A 19626-nucleotide genomic window follows, 5' to 3' on the forward strand; every position below is an offset into this window, starting at 1 on the left:
ACCCATATGTAACTACTGCAGCTGTAATGCACGATGAACATTCATCTTTGGTCTGTCTGCTCTGGTTTTTAATAGAACTTTGGGCAGCAGAGGGAGAGGTGGAAAGGCACAAACTGTTATTGTTGCCCAACTGAAGGAGAGTGCGTCCACTTTCCAGGCCTGTGGATGAAAGGTCCTTGAGCAGAATTTTGCCAATTGGTGATTTCTGTTGGAGGCAAAGAGATCTATGTCTGGCCTTCCCCATGCTTGAGTTTGTGAAAAGTTGAGGATGCAACTTCCATTCGTGTGGATCTATCATATTTCTGCTTAGGTTGTCTGCCAGTGTGTTTTCCTTGCCTGGCAGGTACTGTGCTTGTAGCTCGATTTGTAATTCCAGAGCCATGTTCCAAAGAGACATGGCTTGCCTGCATAGCGGGTATGAATGGGTACCTCCCTGTTTATGTACCAAATTACTGTGGTGGTGTCCGTCCTTATCAATAGCTGGCCTGGATGCAGTAGGTCTTTGAAAGCTAAAATAGCATTTATTACTGCTAGCATTTCCTTCTGATTGATGTGTAGGTGCTTTTCTTTTTGGGACCATTTGCCCTGAATGCACCGATCTGTCATGTGCGCCCGCCAGGCATAGTCCGAGACATCTGTTGTGATGATTTGATTTGCTTGAGGCTTGCAGAATGGGAGACCTGTGTTTCTTTGGCATGCTTCAGCCCACCAGAAAAAATCCTTTTGAAGACATGGAATTAGTGGTATTACTGTTTCCAAACTGTGGCTGTGTTGAGACCATAGGTTTTTTAGGTACCATTGAAGTTTCCTCATATGCAGCTTTGCACATGGGATTAGTAGGATGCAAGATGCCATGAATCCCAGAGCCTGCAGGATTTTTCTTGCAGTCAGCCTGGTGAAAGTTGACAGTTTTCTGAAGTATTGAGTTAGTTGCCCTTGTTTCTCTGGCGTGAGGTAGGCCATCTGGGTGTTTGTATCCAAGCTGGCACCCAGGAAAATTATTGTTTGAGAGGGTATTAGCCTTGATTTCTTTTTGCTGACTGTGTATCCCAGAGAATTCAACAACATTATTACAAACGCCAGATGTGTCATAAGTATGTGCTTGCTGTCTGCTTGGATCAGGCAGTCGTCCAGATATGGGTATATTTGTATCCCTTGAAGTCTGCAGTAGGCGATTACTGATGCCAGGCATTTCATGAACACTCTGGGCGCAGTAGATAAGCCAAAGGGCAATGCAGAGAATTGATAATGGGTTGAACCTGCAAGAAATCTGAGGTATCTTCTGCAATCTTGTCTGATTGGGACATGCAGGTATGCCTCCTTGAGGTCCAATGTTACCAGCCAAGACTCCTTGCCCAGCATGGGAAGAAGCTGCTGTAATGTGAGCATCTTGAATTTTGGCACGAGTAAAAATGTGTTTAAGATGGATAGGTCCAAAATAGGTCTCCAATCTTTTCCCTTTATTGGTACCAGGAATAGTCTGGAATAAAAACCTTGACCCTGTTCTTGTACAGGTACCTCTTGAATAGCTTTCATGTCCATGAGATCTGAAATTTGTTTTTGCGCCTCTGCCCTTTGACTGTGTGGCAGGTTTGGCATGCCTCTCATTTTTGGAAGGGTGTGAAAGTGAAATCTGTAGCCTCTGTCTATAATGTCCAGAATCCATTTGTCTTTTGTGACAATATGCCAATTTTTCGAAAATAATGCCAGTTGTCCGCCTAAAGGTGCTGCCATTTGAGCCTTGCTTGGCATGCAAAGGGGAAAGTCATTGGTTCTGCTTTCTGAATGGCTGTGAACTATCCTCACCACCTCTTTGTGTGGGTGTTTGCCATTGTCTGCCTCTAAATGATCCTTGAGATTGCCCTCTACCCCCTCAAGCGCCTGTATCTACCTCTTTGGGGTCTGTCCGTGGCTGGAAAGGACCAATTTTTGGAAGGCCAATTTCTACTGAAACGTGGAGGTTGTACCTGTAGGAAATCTTTTACTGTTTGCATTGATTTTGCCTTCTCCTCCATTTTCTTTAATACCTCCTCAGCTTTAACACCAAACAATACATCTTTTTGCAGAGGGGCATCTAGTAATTTAGCTTTGACATGATCTGGTAAGGTTTGCTCTTTGAGCCAGGCATGTCTACGTATGACTGATCCTGTAACAGCAGCCCTACAAGAGGCCTCTAAAGCATCAAAACCACATTGCAAGGTATGTTTACCCACTTGTTCTGCACTATGTATCAAATCCTGCAACTCCTTCAAGTCTGGTTGTTCAGGTTGTGACATTTTGTTTCTCAACTGTGATAACAGAAATTGCTGGTACTTTAACATATGGAACTGACAGTTTAATGCCCTCATGGTTAAGGTGGCCGAGGTGTAAACCTTTTTCCTCCACCTCTCTAAAGCTCTGGAATCTCTCTCTGAAGGTAATGGATTTTTAGCAGTGGAGGCCTCAATTCCCTTGGGACCCTGTGATATAGTTTCTGGGTCAGCCGCATGGCTTTTGTATAGGAATTGGTGTGAGTCAGGAACCCAGTAATACCTGTCAGGCTTGACTGGAGATGGAGGTAAAGAATCTGGGTTAAGGCAGGCCTCCGAATACACGTCATCTAGAATGTATAAGACAGGAGGTATAGCCAGAGGCCTGTGCTGAGGGAGCAAGAGGAAATCCCTAAGCCTTTTCTTGGAGTCTGAGTACTCTTGGCCTTCCCAGTGGAAGTGTTCCCTCAGGGTATGTAAGGTTTCCTCAAAAGAGTAATCCTCAGGGGGGGAGACAGAGGGAATGGACTCCTCTGCATCAGAATCTTCAAAAGGGGAGTAAGAATGTTCCTGGTCTTCAGAATGTTCTGAATTAATGGAGGCCTGGTCCGAGGAGGGGGATTCTTCCTCCACTCTGGGTCTTTTGTCCGGGGGGGGGGGTTGAGAACCCCTAATAAGAGTAATCAAATCCTCAGCCATTTTGAGCATCTGCTTTTTAGGCATGGGGCCTTGAGAAGGGCCCTGTGGAGCTTGTTTTTTAGTATGCATGGCTGATTTAGACTTAGTGAAAGCCTTGATGGAAAAAGAAGAGGAAGGCCTGTAGACACCTTGAGAGGTGGCAGGTCTATCTAAACTCTGAGTTTCACCGCCAATAGTGGCTTCGGTATCTGTAGTCGGGGTGTGGGCCGAAGAGCCTGTGACCTCGGGCACAGAAGACACCGCCAATGAAGTGTCGTTGGTAGTCAGGGGCTGCGTAGGCACCTCACTGAGAACCGGACCACCTGTAGTCGGCTTTGGCGTGGTGTCGGTAGAAGTCGCGGACCTCGTATGTCGGTCCTTATCTTTGCGTCTTTTACTTAAAACTGGAGTCGGAGAATCCGACGACATAATGTAATTAAATTTTTTGCCAAAATAATGTTGGGTGAACTCCGCCCGACGCTTAATAGTGCGTCTGTTGAAGGTAGCACAAAAACGACAGGCTGAGACGTCGTGGTCTGGGCCTAGGCAAGGAATGCAGAGGGAATGAAAATCCTTATGCGGTATTTGCTTCCCACAAGAAATGCAATTATCAACTGTGTCTGACATCGGTCTAAGGCAAGAAAAGTTTCACCAACGGGGTACTTAGCTTTCAAGAAGACTTCGGTTGAAAAATATTCGTAATCTCAGGAGCTGGCCGACCGGCACTTGCGAACTGCTTCTGCTTCAGGCACCGCGCGGCAAGAAAGACTGGAGAAAATGGCGTCGGCTGGATCTTTTATACCCCTGTCGCACTGACATCAGGGAGGAAGCGACGACAACCGACGCCGGACCTAGATTTTGGAATTCGGCCGACCGAGGACCCGCCTGACGGCAGGAAAACCCATCTGTTATGACTGCAGCTGTATGCACGATGAACATCTAGTGAACATGTAAGAAAAGGCAAGCATGCAAAGATGCACATCTTTGGTTTTACTCTGACTTAGGGGGAAAGTCATAGCTGACGGGAAGAAACATCTTTCATTTAATGATACTTATTATAAAACATAAATCAGCTATCTTTAGCTCACTCCCAAATAGGGGATTTGCCTTCAGAAGTTTATAAAGAAAAATTATATATTGATGAAACTGATCAGTAAACAAACAAACACATTTCAGGGTCATGATGCTAGAAACTCATGATGAAAATTACAATACAAAAGCAATGATACAGAATTAATTTTTTTTTAAAGCCTAACAGTAATCTTGAAAATAAATAATCAAAACTGACTTATTTACTCCGGTAAAAAAAGCCAAAAGAAAATACTTACACCAATATGTAACAGTAATTCAGCTTTTTCATGCTCTACAAATCCACTCACTACTAATTTTTTAGGTCGGTGATCTACAACCATGTGAGTTATTCTACTCCGTCCTCTCTCAGTGTGTTCCCGCTCTCTCGTTCGACATGGGCTCTGGAGGGTCTTACGTTGAACACCTGGGAATATACCCAACTGCGTGGCCTAAGAAAAGCAGACATTTGCAGTTTAGTGTGTGCATCAGCAACTCATCTTAATAAATGTAGTCTTTCTACGGTAATGAACAATAATATTAAACAATTAACAGGCACCAAGATTTTTCCTGACACAGCCTTAACCTCCTCCAGCAATGGCTGGCATGCACACATTTGTGTGCAAGCACTTCTGTATGCCTTCCTATGTGGGCAACCATGCTCCCAAGCATACAAACTATGGCTTGACAGAGCCAAGAGAATGTCCTTGGCCCATACACTGCATGCTGTCACATTTTCTCCAGTAGGTGTCAGCACTGCAGTGGCCAAACCACTTCCGTCTCCCCAGGATACGTCAGCCAGTATCAGCTGCTCACCTCCATCTTCTTTCTACCAATTCCACGAGCACTCAAGCTGCTAAAAGAACTTGGATCATCAGGGCCACAGTCAGGGCAGAATTTCTGTAGGACATGGAGCCAATGTTAACCACTTACTTTGACAGCTGTCATGGACAGGACCTAACCCCAGTCAGTAGGTTAATAAAAATTCTTCATATATCAGTGCGCACTTCATCTATATAATCTTTGAAATGGAATACTACAGCACTCAAACTGATTAGGCTTTTTTTGCTGTACATCCAGTTAAGAACAACAAAGACATTTATGTTCATGGAGGCTACAGTCCATTGACCATGCCTGTATCCCCGCTACCTATATTAGACTGTGTACTTATCATACTCATTACTTCTTTCCTCTTAATATATATAAACAACCCGAAAACAACATTACATTTAAACACTACTTTACAACTACAGCATCTCTTCATGCTAGATTCACTTGTTTTTAAAAATGTGCATACAAGCAAAGTCAAGCAGGACTTCCAAGCTGAATGCACACTGACAATTGCTAAATAATTCACAACTGCTATTAAATGCCAAAAAAATAAAACTTCTATTATTCTCTTCAAAGCCAACAGATAGACTTCAAAATCTTATCTAAAGACAGAACTGAAACAGAAAAAGTAAAATCTGCCAAACTACTAGGCATTACAACTGATGACAAACTCACCTTTGCAACACACATTCTCAACGCAATAAAGAAAACACACTTTAAACTTGGCAAATTTTATCATCATAAACTTTACATGGACAAAAACACCAAAACAAAACTGGCAAGTACCTTACTCATCCCTGCTCTACTTGATGGTAGTGCCATCTTTACTAACCTTAACTTATCCCTCCGCAATAAACTTCAGTCTTGTTATTATAAAACAGCTAAATTCACCTCAGGAAAGCCTAACCACTCACACCCACTGCCAAGCAATCTCTGAACTGAACTGGTTGGATTTCCCAAACTATCTTTACTATACCCAACTAATGCTAGCTCATAAACTACTTTATAAACCAAATACCTGCCCAGCACTCTCATCAATACTACAAACTTATATTCCTTCACGTACCCTAAGATCCTCCAACAAATTGCTACTGAGTGTAACCAAGCCCAACAAAAGAGCTGGACAATGCTTGTTCTCCCATAGCACTGCTAAAAAATGGAACTCCTAAACCTCCCATATTACCCAAATAGACTGTATAAAGACATATAAAGTAGCATTAAAAACTTACTTCTTACATAACCTCAAATGCCAGTGCAAATCTAAGTACAGTTGTGTACACTTACCATAAATGTAGATGTTTGAGTGTATTCACTGTTGCAGTCACTACATTTGGGAAATCTGCTGGCAAGTTGCCCTCAGTCGGCCTGATTAACAAAGTCTTGGGTCCTGCGTCGGTTGCTGTCCCTTCTCCCATGACATCAGGTCGTCAGGGGTATAAAACATGCAGCCGACACCATTACATCAGTTTTTCTAGCCCCAGATGTCAGGTGCCCCCCAATGGGGAGCAAAATAAAATTAAAAACACAAAAGTATACCTCCAACCAAAAGCAAATACACCAAAAAGGCTTTTAAGCATAATAAAAGAAAGCAGAGAAAAACAGGGGGCTGGAGGGAGGGTAACCAGGACTGCAAAAGTGAATACACTCGAACATCTACATTTATGGTAAGTGTACACAACTGTATTATGTTCTTCGTGTTTCACTGTTGCAGTCATTACATTTGGGTAGAATCCCAAAGCTATGGCTGGGGGGCTGGAGCTAAACAGCATTAGGAGCGGCTATAAGGCCCTGCAGAACTGCAGTGGCAAAGCCTGCTCTGGATTTAGAGTAAAGAGGCAAATGATAATGCTTTGTAAAGGTGTGAACAGAGCTCCAAGTAGCAGCCTCTAGAATGTCTTTGGTTGGTACTCCCCTTAGAAAGGCTGCTGAAGTAGCTGCAGCTCTGGTGAAATGAGACCTAATGCCCTTGGGCACAGTAAGTAGCAGAAACTGATACGGTGGCTTATCCACTTTGAAATTGTCTGCTTTGAAATAGCCTTGCCCTCTGATCCTGCAGCATATGTCACTAGAAATTGCTCAGTTTTTCTTAGTGCTTTAGTCCTGCTTAAGTAAAATCTTAGTTGTCTGTGTACGTCCAAGGAATGCAGAATTCTCTCCCCCCTTTTCTGCGGATTTGGATAAAAGGTTGGCAAATGAATTGCTTGGTTAAGAGCCACACTGGAAACCACCTTAGGTATAAAAGTAGGATTTGTCCTCAAAGATACCCTGTCTGAGTAAAATATAATAAAAGGCTCTATAGCCATGTGGGCCTGTAGCTCTGAAACTCTTCTTGCTGAAGTAATTGCTAGTAGCAGAGCTGTTTTCCATGATAAGAACTTTATATCAGCGGTAGCAGCTGGCTAATGGGGGCAGGGTGAGCTTTTCCAATACGTAATTGAGGTCCCATGCAGGCAATGGTGATCTTCTAGGAGGCCTTAAATGTTTGGCTCCTCTAAGATACTGCTTTAGTAAAGGATGAGAAAAGATTGGTGGCTCTGTACTGTAATGAGCAGAAATGGCAGAGGGATGGATTTTAATTGATGAGAAAGATGGGCCTTTGTCAAGCATCTCAGTTAAGTATTGCAATATCTGAGGAATATTTGGTTCTGCTGCATCAGTTCCTTGTGCTTGATTCCAAGCACAGAATCTCTTCCATTTGTCAGCATAAGATTTTCTAGTACTAGGCCCTTCTGGCTTCCAAAATGACATCCATAACAGCTTTACTGAGAGGTGTTGTTTGTATAACTACATGTTCAGCCATGCTGCCAGGTTCAGAGTCTGTAGTTGATTGTGCAGGATCCGATTGTTTTGCTGGGACAGTAGTTGTGGTCTTTGAGGCAAGGTCCAAGCTGGGTGTTGAGACAAGTTCCTTAGGACTGGGTACCAGTATTGGCGGAGCCAATCCGAGGCAATTAGTATCATCTTTGGTTTCTCTTGTCTGACTTTTAGGAGGACCTTGAGGAGAAGAGGCAGAGGAGGAAAGGCGTAAACTGATAGGTTTTTCCAAATGAAGGATAGGGCGTCCACTTTCCATACTTGTCTGTGATAAGTATTTGTGCAGAATATTTTCAGTTGATAATTTTGAGAAGAGGCAAATAGATCTATGTCTGGGCTCCACCATTTCTCTGTTATCATGCTGAAGACTTGTGGATTTAGTTTCCACTCGTGAGGATCCATAAGGTTTCTGCTTAAATCGTCTGCCAGAGTGTTTTGTTTTCCTGGCAGGAATTGAGCTTGAAGATGTATTTGGTAGGTCAAAGCTGTGTCCCACAGTGCCATGGCTAATCTGCAAAGGGGGTATATGAGTGTGTGCCCCCTTGCTTGTTTATATACCACATGACTGTGGTGTTGTCCGTCTTTATCAGTAGTTGTCCTGGATGAAGTAAGTCCTTGAAGGCTGTTAGGGCATTTTGAACAGCTAGCATCTCTTTCTGGTTGATATGCAGATGCATTTGTTTTGGTGACCATATGCCCTGAAAGCATCTTCCTGCCATGTGGGTCCCCCAGGCATAATCTGATGTGTCTGTTGTTATGGTTTAGCTGGCATGGGGTAGAGTGAATGGCCGTCCCATGTTATGGTGACATGCCTTTGCCCACCAGAGAAACTCCTGTTGCAGGCAAGGAATGAGTGGAATCATTATTTCCAGACTGTGAGAATGCTGACTCCATAAACTATTTAGGTACCATTGAAGTTTCCTCATATGCAGTCTTGCATATGGAATCAGTAGTAGGCAGGATGCCATGAAGCCCAGAGCCTGCAGAATTCGTCTTGCAGAAGACTGGGTTTTTGTTGCCATCAGTTTGAAGTAAGTAGTCAGTTGCCTTTGCTTGTCTGGCATAAGGTAAGCCATCTGGGCAGTTGTATTCAAGCTTGCACCCACGAATGTTATCTTTTGAGAGGGTACCAGCTGTGATTTCTTTTCCTTTATTGTGTACTCTAGGCATGTTAGAAGCCTTTTCACAAATGCGAGGTGTCGAAGAAGAGTGTCCTTGTTCTCTGCTTGAATGAGACAGTCGTCCAAGTAAGGATATATGTGTATACTTTTTTGTCTGCAAAATGCAATTACTGGTGCCAGGCACTTTGTAAAGACTCTTGGCGCAGTAGATAAGCCAAAGGGCAGTGCAGAGAATTGGTAATGCATTAAGCCAGCCTTGAATCTGAGGTATCTTCTACACGATTGTCTTACTGGGACATGCAGGTATGCCTCTTTTAGGTCTAAAGTCACCAGCCAAGCATTCTTGCCCAGCATGGGCAGAAGCTGCTGCAAAGTCAGCATTTTGAATTTTGGAATGTCCAGGTATGTGTTCAAAATCGATAAATCCAGTATTGGCCACCAGGCCTTGTCCTTTCTGGGTACAAAGAACAGTCTTGAGTAAAAACCTTGTCCTTTTTCCTGTTCTGGTACTCTCTGAATGGCCCCCATATCCATGAGGGACGTAACCTGTTTCTGTGCCTCTTGCCCATTGATTTTTTGGCAGATCTGGCCAACCATTTGCCATTGGCAGTGTGTGGAAATGGAATCTGTATCCTTGTGATACGATGTTTAGTACCCACTTGTCCTGGGTTATTAACTGCCAATTTTGAGCAAAAAGTGCTAATTTTCCCCCTATGGTTGCTGCCAAAAGATGTGCTTGGTGAAAGCAGAAGAAAGTCATTGGGATTGCTTTCTGTAGGTTTGCGCTTTATCTCCTCCTGATTTGGAGGTGGAAGCGCCCCATTGCTTTGACCTGTATGAATCTTGCACCAGGTATCTGGAACCCTTAGGGCGTCTGGATTTGCCCCTTTGAGCTCTGTCTGATACAGGAAAGGACCAATTTTTGGTAGGCCAGTGTCTACTGAATCTTGGTGGCTGCACCTGTAAGAAGTCTTTAACAGTTTGCATAGGTTCTTTAAAACCTCTTCTGCCTTAATACCAAACAGAGAATCCTGCTGTAAAGGTGCATCTAGCAATTTAGCTTTAACATGAACAGGTAAACTTTGTTCCTTTAACCAGGCATGCCTCCTAATCACAGATCCAGTAACTGCGGCCCTGCAGGAGGCCTCTAAGGAATCAAAACCACATTGCAAAGTATGCTTTCCAACTTGTTCAGCTGCATGCAAAGATTCCTGCAATTCTTTATTTTCTGCACATTCTGAAATCAACATAATTTTCTGTTTCAGCAATCCCATAACATGTTGTTGGTACTTAAGCATATGAAACTGACAGTTTAAGGACCTGATTGCCAAGGTTGCAGATGTATAAACCTTTTATCCCCATCTGTCCAGTGCCCTTGAATCTCTGACAGACAGGATATTTTGCTGTTGAGGCCTTAACTCCCTTTGGACCCTGTGAAATAGTTTCAGGATCAGCAGCAGGGTTTCTAAATAAAAATGTATGTGAGTCAGGGACCCTGTAATATAAGTCAGGCTTACTGGGAGCAGGAAGTAAGGAGTCGGGGGTCAAGCTTGACTCCGAAAACACATCATCCACAATGTCTAAAACAGGGGGGATGGCTAAAGGCCTGTGCTGAGGGAGAAGTAGTAAATCCCTGAGCCTCTTTTTTGATTCTGAGAAGTCTGGACTCTCCCAGTGAAAATGCTCCCTCAAAGTATGCAAGGTTTCTCCAAATGAATAATCCTCAGGATGAGATGCAGATGGAATAGACTCCTCAGCATCAGAATCCTCATAGGGAGGTATAGATAATTCCTGATCAGAAGAGGAATCAGAAGAAATAGAAACCTGATCTGAAGATTCATAATCAGTGTCTTGCCTAGGCCTCTTATCAGGAGGGGGAATGGGTATCCCTGATCAAGGTAATAAGGTCTTCAGCCATTTTGATCATCTGTTTTTTAAGCATAGAGGCCTGTGCACGTGGCTCATGCGTCGTTTTTTAGTTTTAGAAGTTGCTTTTGTCTTTGGTTTTGCAGCTGTCATCAGTTTGATATACAAATGTTGAGGTCTGAATACACCCTCAGAAGCCGGTGCATGCTCAGCGGCTCCGAACCCATCCGAGGGAGATACATCCGTCGGTCCAATGCCTTGAGTATCTTGCGGCATGCCGGACTCCACATGGGTGTCGGTAGAGGCCTGTGACTCGAAGGTAGCAGGTATCAGTGGCTGCGAAAGTGCCTAAGTACTGGCGAACCGGCGACTGGCTTAGGAGAAGCTTCGTCATCGGTTTTGGATCTCGACTGCCTTTCTCTGCCCTTTTCTTTGCATTTTTTTATGTACTCCGGTAGTCGGATTGCTATCCGACGACATTTGTGGGTAGTTAAATCTATTTCCAAAATACTTTGATGCAAAAATATACTGACACTTAATAGTGCGTTGGTTAAATCTAGCACAAAACTGGCAGCCAAGCACGTTGTGATCAGGGCCTAGGCAAGGAATACAGCATAAATGGAAATCATTATGAGGTATTTGCTTCCCACAAGTAATACAATTATTAACTTTTTCTGACATTGGTAAAAAGCAAGAAAAAAGTTTCCCCAACAGGGTACTTATCTTTAGTGAAGACTTCTGTTCTGAAACTCTAACTCGAATATTTCAGTAGTTGGCCGACTGACACTTGCAAAATGCTTCTGCTTCAGGCACCACACGGCAAAAAAGACTAAAGAAAATGGCATCAGCTGCATGTTTTATACCCCTGACGACCTGACGTCATGGAAGAGGAGACAGCAACCGACGCACAACCCAAGACTTTGGAATTCAAGCCGACTGAGGGCAACCTGCCAGCAGATTACCCAAATGTAATGACTGCAACAGTAAAACACGAAGAACATCAACTCTAATGGATGGGAATAGTAGAGTGGTGTAAAATAAGTCTGATCCACAGAGTTTTGGCATGTACATTTGAAAGTGCAACAGTGTAAATGTTAGAATCCCAAACCATGTGGATGTCTGATTAATGACTGAAGAATACCAGATGAGGAGCTCCATGTACTTGCAAGCAAGAGGTATATTTGTAAGCCTTGGTGTTACGAGTTACTATACACGTCGGGTAGTTGTGTGATTAAGTGTGTCATACAAGACTGAAGTTACACTTTATGGATTTGTTCTGGTGCACAGTGTGAAAGTATGTAGCATTTACTTTGATGTTTGCTACATGCTTTGCTTCTCAGATAAGGATTATGTCCAAGCCTCAGCATTACTGAAATATAAAATTCTGAGACCAAATGTTTGACTTAATAAGGGGTAATTATTTATACTATCAAGCTGTAGGTGTTTTTTTTTTTTTTGTTTGTTTTTTTTTTTTTTTTTTTTTTTTGGGGGGTGGGGTCCACAAAATATAGTTTGCTGAAAACATTTTTGATACCACTTACTACTAAGCATTCTTGGTACTGTGCGTGTCCGAATTTGTGTAAACCAGATACAAATATTTAGCCTCAAACTTTCAGGAGTCAAAATTTTGCTTTTTCAGATTTTGGGACCATATTCACAATGGTAAATGCTGGATTAAACAAAATCTGGTCGATGATGACACTACTAAAGAATATACAATTATAAGCTATGCATACTACCTCAAGTATTTTAACAAGAAAGAGACCACACTAATGTATAAAAAACACAATGCAATCACCTCAACTTGAAGCTGATTAAGCCTTTTCTGCAGCACAGCAGTATCTTCTCCTGAAGTCATCTTTTTGTGCAAATCTAGCTCTGCATCCAACAATTCTTTCTGGGCCTTTAAGAAATTTAAAAACAGCAGAAAACTTCAGTGAAATAAATGTCAACAAAGAGATACATTTCTCAACTAAAAAGATTAATTTTTTCAATCACAAAACAGCAACATATGCTACTGAAAAAAATGCTCAAGAAAAAAACATCTGCCAACATGAGGGCATGCACTGCAAGTACCCATTTTTAAATAATCATGCATTACTGTTACAAAGAGAGTTAACTTGTGACAAAGCAGCAGCCTGTCTGAAAATTTAATCTGATACATTTTGTTTTTTTTAAATGTAAAGGGAAGCATAAGTACAGTTGTGTAAAATCTTAGCATAAGCGCAGATGTCCTTCTCTTCACTGCTGCAGTATTCTTTACATAAGGAATCTCCTGCCAAGGATAGCCTAACATCCTGTTATTATATAAAAGCCTTTAGATTTTACAGGTGCCATACGTCACGTAAGATGTAGGGCATAAAAGGTGACATGTAGACACAAACACTCAAAGAATAGTTGTGTAAAATCTTATTCCTTATTCCTTGAAATCTCAATGTTGTCATGGAAAAACTTACCATACCCCCTTCGAACCAGCAATGTCATCCTCCCTGCCAAGGATAGCCTAACATCCTGTTATTATATCAAAGCCTTTAGATTTTACAGGTGCCATACGTCACATAAGATGTAGGGCATAAAAGGTGACATGTAGACACAAACACTCAAAGAATAGTTGTGTAAAATCTTACCATAACCATAGATGTCCTTTTTTCTTCTATAAGCTGCAGTATTCATAACATGAGGGAGTCCACCTCCAGCTGACTCGTACGTCCGGCCAGTATACCAAAGTCTAAATGCTACTGCAAGGTATGTGCTACAGTGCACATCACTCAGCATACGTCGGCCATAAACAGATGTTGGGTATTAGGTGGATGTCAGCACATACCTACCTCAGAGCTAAATGCCGCAAAGCATCAGTCTGATGAAGTAAGAAACATGTAACCAGGGATCAGGCAAGCATCAGTGGGAAGGCAGGAGGAAAGCAATACTGCAGCAAATAGAAGATAAGGACATTTATGGTTATGGTAAGATTAGTTTACCTTCATTTGTGTGAAGTGCACATCTGCAATGGCAGAGGTGCAAAAGGACGATTTGAAAAGTCCGTAATGATGAACCACATACTGCCAAAATCACAAGTGAGTGAATGCCAGTGTGCATTTGTTCATGTGAATTCAGCTTTCCGAGTGCAGATCGCACTACAGTGGTGGACGGAACATGTAGCCATCCCCTCACTGTAGTGCGATCTCAGAGTTAGTATATTCCCTGCATAACGGTGTTGGGAGAAATCCGGAAATGTCTGGTGTTTCAAACACATTCGACATTTCTGGACTGTAGGATTTCTTGTGCAGCACTTTCGCTGTTTATAGCAGTCAAAAGTGCAGTTTCCAATGTTTTGAGTCGGATATTTGACCGGTCGCATCTTTTAATTGCGACCTAATGGAGGTAAATCGGTAAGATTTTACACAACTGCTCTATGTCCTTCTATTGCTGCAGTACTCATAACATGAGGGAGAATGCCAAGGCTCATGCAGAGGAGGAACTGGGAGGAGGAGCAGAAACATTTTCCACAAAGCCATTGGAAATAGCTCTGGCAAACCCACCTCTGGACCTGGAATTGACATCCAATTTATAGTGCTTGGTAAAGGTTTGAACAGAGGACCAGGTAGCTGCCCACAGGATAGAGGCTGTATCCAATCCTTCAAAGAAGCCAGAAGAGGAGGACACTGCCCTAGTAGAGTGTGCCCTTACAGGAGAAGACAGATTATTTTCACTGACTGAGTAGCAGAAAGAAATGGTTTTAGAAATCCATGAGGAAATAGTTTGCTTGGAAACAGGTTGGCCCAGGGCCCTTGGGTGATAGGAGACAAACAATCTGTAAGACTTGCGGATGGCCTTAGTTTTGAAATAGTAGTATCGGGGTTGTCTATGAACATCCAAGGTGTGAAGAATCCTCTAACTGGAGGATTGGGGAAATGGCAAAAAGGTAGAAAGATTGATAGCTTGATCCAGGGATAACTCATTAACCACCTTGGGCATGAAGGATGGGTTAGTCCAAAGAAAATCTTATCCCTGTGAAGGGAGAAGAGGCCATAAGAGCTTGCAGCTCAGAAACCCTTCAGACAGAGGTAACAGACACTAGGAGAACAATTTTCCATGTGCAGTGTTGCAGGGAGGATGACATTGCTGGTTCGAAGGGGGTATGGTAAGTTTTTCCATGACAACATTGAGATTCCAAGGAGGAGGGACTGGTTTCCTTGGTGATCTAATGTGAAGGACGTCTTTTAGGAACAGTTTGACTTCCAAACTAGAAGCCAAGGGAGGTGACATAGATAAACATGCTGAGATGGCAGAGAGATGTGCCTTGACTGAGGAATATGACAAGCCACTTTTCATTAATTCACACAGATAAGACAGAACCACAGGCACCTTTACAGACAATGGTTCTAAGAGATTTTTAAGACAGTAGAAGGAAAACCTCTTCCATTTGGAGACACAGGATTACCTAATAGTGGGTTTTCCGGTCTCCTCCTGCAGAACTTGCAGCACGTCCTCAGTGTAAAGGTGTCTACAGGGAATTAAAGCCCTATCAACCAGAGAGTCAAGTTTAGGGTCAACATTTGTGGATGGCGGCGCAGTGGTGCAGAGGTTAATGTTACTTCACAGCAAGAGGTTCTCCATTTTGATTCTTGGCCGGAGTGCCTTCTGTGCGGAGTCTGCATATCCTCTCTGCATTCATGTGGGTTTCGTCCAGGTACTCCAGTTTCCTCCCACATTCTAAAGACATGCATCTGGATAGTTTCTCCCAAGGCCTCCTCGGAAAATAGGCTGTGTTCCTAGTCGGACTTTCCCGGTCCACAAATGTTAAATAAACAAATAAATAAATAAATGTACTACAGTCCCCTTGTTCTGTGAGAGTAGGTCCATCTTGTGGGGTAACTTATGCTGACTGCCCTTGGCTAAATGTAGGAGAAGGGGAACCAATGCTGTCTTGACCAAAAGAGGGGTCACCAGCAAGATGATTGGTTGTTTCTGCTGAATTTTCAGCAGGACCTTCTGAATGAGTGGGAAGGGGAGAATGCATACAGAAACATCCTCTTCCATTGAAAATATAGTGCGTCCACCTTCTATGCCCCAGGATGTGGAGTCCTGGCACAATACTTTGGAAGTTGTCTGCTCATGGGAGACAGAGGCAAAAAGATCTATCCGAGTGATACTCCATCAACAGATGAGGTCCAGAAACACATCCCTGTTCAATATCCACTCGTGGGATTGAGTCATGGACCTGCTTACAAAGTCTGCCATCACATTCTGAGCTGAGGAAATGTAAACAGCCTGGAGAGAAACCTGACTTTACTGGGCTATCTCCCAGGTGTGTAATGCCAGTCTGCAGAGGATATAGGACTTTTTCCCTCCCTGCTTGTTGATGTACCAGAGGACTGTGGTATCGTCCCTCAGCCACCTTAGAACCTCTGATGAAATCCTGGACTTGGATATTTTGAAGGCAAAAATCAAAGCTTTCATTTCCTTTATGGTGATGTGTTGTTTTGTCTGAGGAGGGGACCACACATCCCTGACCTTCCAGATTTCCAGAGATGCACCCCATCCTGTGTTTGACACATAAGTGAACAGATCCTGGGTGGGTGGAAGTGGTTGAAGGGGCTAAACATTTTGTGAATACCCTTGGTGCCATAAATAGATCAAAAGGCAAAGCACACAATTGAAAATGAGAAGAAGCCACAGAAAAGCGAAGAAATCTCCTGAACCTTTGGTGAATGGGGATGTGAAGACAGACGTCTTCTATGTCCAATGACAACATAAAGGCCTGGGGAAGAATAAGAGGGAGTAGAGCAGGTAGAGTCAGCATGCGAAAGGTGGGAACTTTTAGAAAGGTGTTTAAATAGGAAAGGTCCATGATGGGTGACCAATGGTCATCCTTCCTTGGGATCAGAAACATACTGGAGTAAAATCATTTTCCGCTTTGGATGTGTGGCACCTCCTGGAGAGTGTTCTGAGAGAGGACAGAGAAGAGAGGAGAGGAGAGGACTACAGGCAAGAATTCAAATTGGTCCTGTGGGGGGGGGGGGGGGTTGTGGGATTCCCTTGAAGGTAGGCTGGGTTTCCTGTACCATGAAGTAATCTTGGTCGATGGTGAAGAGGACCAAAGAGTCCTGGGTTATCTATTTCCAAGCTGTGAGGGAAACAGAGGGGCAAAGAGAAGGGGGGGTAGATGGATCTGGGATATGGTAGTCACAGGCTACCAAGTTTGGCTTGAAAAGGCCGTTTCTGAGAGGGTGTGGAAGAAGCAGACTTAGGTGTCTATCTCCTAGCATCCCTCTTACCTTTGGGTGGAAGAAATTTAGTTGCTTTCCTAATAAAGGTGGTTCTGGGTGGGTAGTTTCTCTGGAAGCAGGGGACAGGGGAGGCAAAAATGTGTTTTACATCCTGGAGTTCCTTCCCCTTTTCCTGAAGAATTTTAAATAAATCTGCAGCTGCAGTGCCAAATAAGGCTTTGTTATCCAGAGGGGCATCCCATGAGCTTAGCTTTGATATAATCCAGTAAGGGTTGTAGTCTAAGCCATGAATACCTTCTCAGGACCATCCCAGAATCTGCAGCCCTAGCTGAAGCCTCCACTGCATCATAACTACATTTGATGGCGTGTCTAGTAACTTGGGAGTAAGAATTAAGAATGCTGGAAAGCTTGGCTTTGTTGGGAGAATCTGAAAGCTCTGACAGGTGTTTCACTGCATCCGCCATAAGAGCCAGGGAATATTGGCCATGTCCTTCTGATAATCCATTGCTCTAAAGGCCAAGGTTGCAGAAATATACACTTTTTCCCCAGTCTCTCCATAACCTTGCTCTCCTCATCAGAGGGAAGCAGGGAGGTGTACGGTAAAAGTTTGGCAGCTTTATTTGTTGCCACTGATATAGTAGCTGAGTCAGCTGAGGGTGCCTTAAAAAGGAACTTGGCCTCCTCAGGCACCTTGTAAAATCTGCTACAGCACTTGGGAGCTGGAGTCTGGGCACTTGGAAGCTGTAGTGAAGGCATCCATGAAGGCCGGCAGGACTGGAGGGATGGCTGAAGGATTAGAGAATTACATCTGTAGGAGGTCATAGTACTTTTTCTGAATCTCAGAAATCTGGCCGCAATCCCACTTAAATAAGTCCTTCATCTTCAAAATGGTCTCTCCAAAGGAAATATCCTCCCCAGGGGAATCCATACCATCAGAGATTCATCCCCTGATGAATTGTCCTCCAGAGAGGAGACATCCTCTGCAGGCCTCTTCAAAGGGGTAGAAGGAGAAAGGGCTGGTGCCAGAAAAGAAGGGGCTGACATCTGACAGACGGCCATGAAGGTATTAAAGAGGCCTTGAGTAAAAGCCTGCCAGTTAGGAGTTTGATCAGGAGTCTGGTCCTGAGGAGTTGGGGAAACATGTTTAGCTTTTAGTTTCTTCTTCTCTGGAGCCTCAGCGGCCAGGCGATGAAAGGTAGAGGGGCCTGACATCAGGCAGCATTCCACGATGTCCATAGGAACATATTCATGTACAGCAATCTGTGTGATGCTGCACAAGTCTTCAGAAATAACCAGCCAAGGGGTCCCCCCACGTGCCTGAATTAGACGCCTGCAAATCCCTCTGGGACATGTCTACAGATTCCATGATGGCTTCCACTGTGGTACCCGAAGAAGGCTCTGCAGATTCCGCAGCAGCATCCGGGCATAAATCAGCCTCAGGAGGGAGGCCCGGAGTAGAGGGAACAGCTGTAGGATCAGGCCGAGGCTTCTTGGCCTTCCTGACTTGCGGCTCTTCTAAAGGGCCCAACGTCGGTTCCATGTCTCGCGCTAAGCATGGTGCTGATTCTCCAAATATAACTTAAGGAATGCTAGAGAGGGTTTTAGGGACAAAGGCCTCGCAGATAGTGCAGAACATGTGATCGTGGTCTGGGCCTAAGCAAAATAAGCAAAGCTCATGGGAGTCTTTATGTGGAACTTGCCTTCACACTGACACTTGCCCTTCCTAACTGATATGTACTCACAACAAAAAAAACAACACAGTAGCCAAATGAAAAAGTAATCCCCCCAACAGGGTACTTATCTGAAGCACAAACGTGAGTTCTAAGGCGAGCAATGACCGGACCTGGCAGTCGGACAGGCGGCAGAAATGTTCTGAAGTAGGTACGTGCTGACATCCACTTTATACCCGATGTCACTTTATGACCGATGTACGCTGAGTGATGTGCGCTATCGCACATATCTTGCAGTAGCATTTAGACTTTGGTATACTAGCCCAACGTACGAGTCAGCCGGAGACGCCTCCCTTATGTTATGAAAACTGCAGCATATGAACAGAAGGACATCTGAATTGCCCCAGGAGGAATAAAATACCCTCAGGGGCAAAGGAGAACATATACGTTCAGAAGGAAAAAGTACAGAGGGCAAGTGGAAGCAAGGGCCTCTTGGCCAGGAGGGCAACAAAAGTACAGGGACGAAAGCTAGGAAAGAGAAGGAAGGAGGGAGGGACTGAATAGAGGAGAAAGACATCTACAATTATGGTAAAATTTTACACAAATGTACTATGTCCTTCCATGTCATTGATGCAGTATTCTTTACATAAGGGAGTATACAAACGCTAAGAAGAAATCTGGGAGGAGAAAGTACAGTTTTGTACCTACCATAAATGTAGATGTTCGAGTGCTATTACAGCTGCAGTAATTACAGATGGGTTTTCAGCCGTCAGGCGGTCCCTCGGTCGGCCGAATTCCAAAGTCTTGGTCCGGCATCGGTTGTAGTCGCCTACTCTTCTGACGTCAGGAAGGCCAGAGTATATAAGACACAGCCGACGCCATGTTCTTCAGTCTTTCTTGCCCCAGATGTCAGGTGCCCCCAAAAGGAAGGCAATACATAAATAAGTCTTATCCACATATGCAAGCAATGAAAAGTAATGCAAAAACAGTGTAAGCAAGCAAATAAAACATAGCAGGATAACCCAGTCAGGAGGTATGAAGAGGTTGTCAGGCCCCATGTCCTTATCAAGAGGGGAAGGAGGGAGGGAGGGAAACCTGT

General features: G+C 43.8%; 1 protein-coding gene across 2 annotated transcripts in view; it reads right to left on the bottom strand.

The window, feature by feature from the left end:
* RBM27 (RNA binding motif protein 27) overlaps positions 1 to 19626 on the bottom strand; it is a 2498992-nt gene that overhangs the window by 803652 nt on the left and 1675714 nt on the right. For both annotated transcript variants that reach the window (XM_044064021.1, XM_044064022.1), the window contains 2 exons: positions 12426 to 12530; positions 4256 to 4447 (listed from right to left, as the gene is read on the bottom strand). In XM_044064021.1, the coding sequence (XP_043919956.1) occupies positions 4256 to 4447; positions 12426 to 12530 (297 nt within the window). The remainder of the gene's footprint in view (positions 1 to 4255; positions 4448 to 12425; positions 12531 to 19626) is intronic.

The sequence above is a fragment of the Protopterus annectens genome, chromosome 2.part2, assembly GCF_019279795.1.
Source record: "Protopterus annectens isolate FY-2018-M chromosome 2.part2, PAN1.0, whole genome shotgun sequence".
NCBI classification, from domain to species: domain Eukaryota; kingdom Metazoa; phylum Chordata; order Ceratodontiformes; family Protopteridae; genus Protopterus; species Protopterus annectens.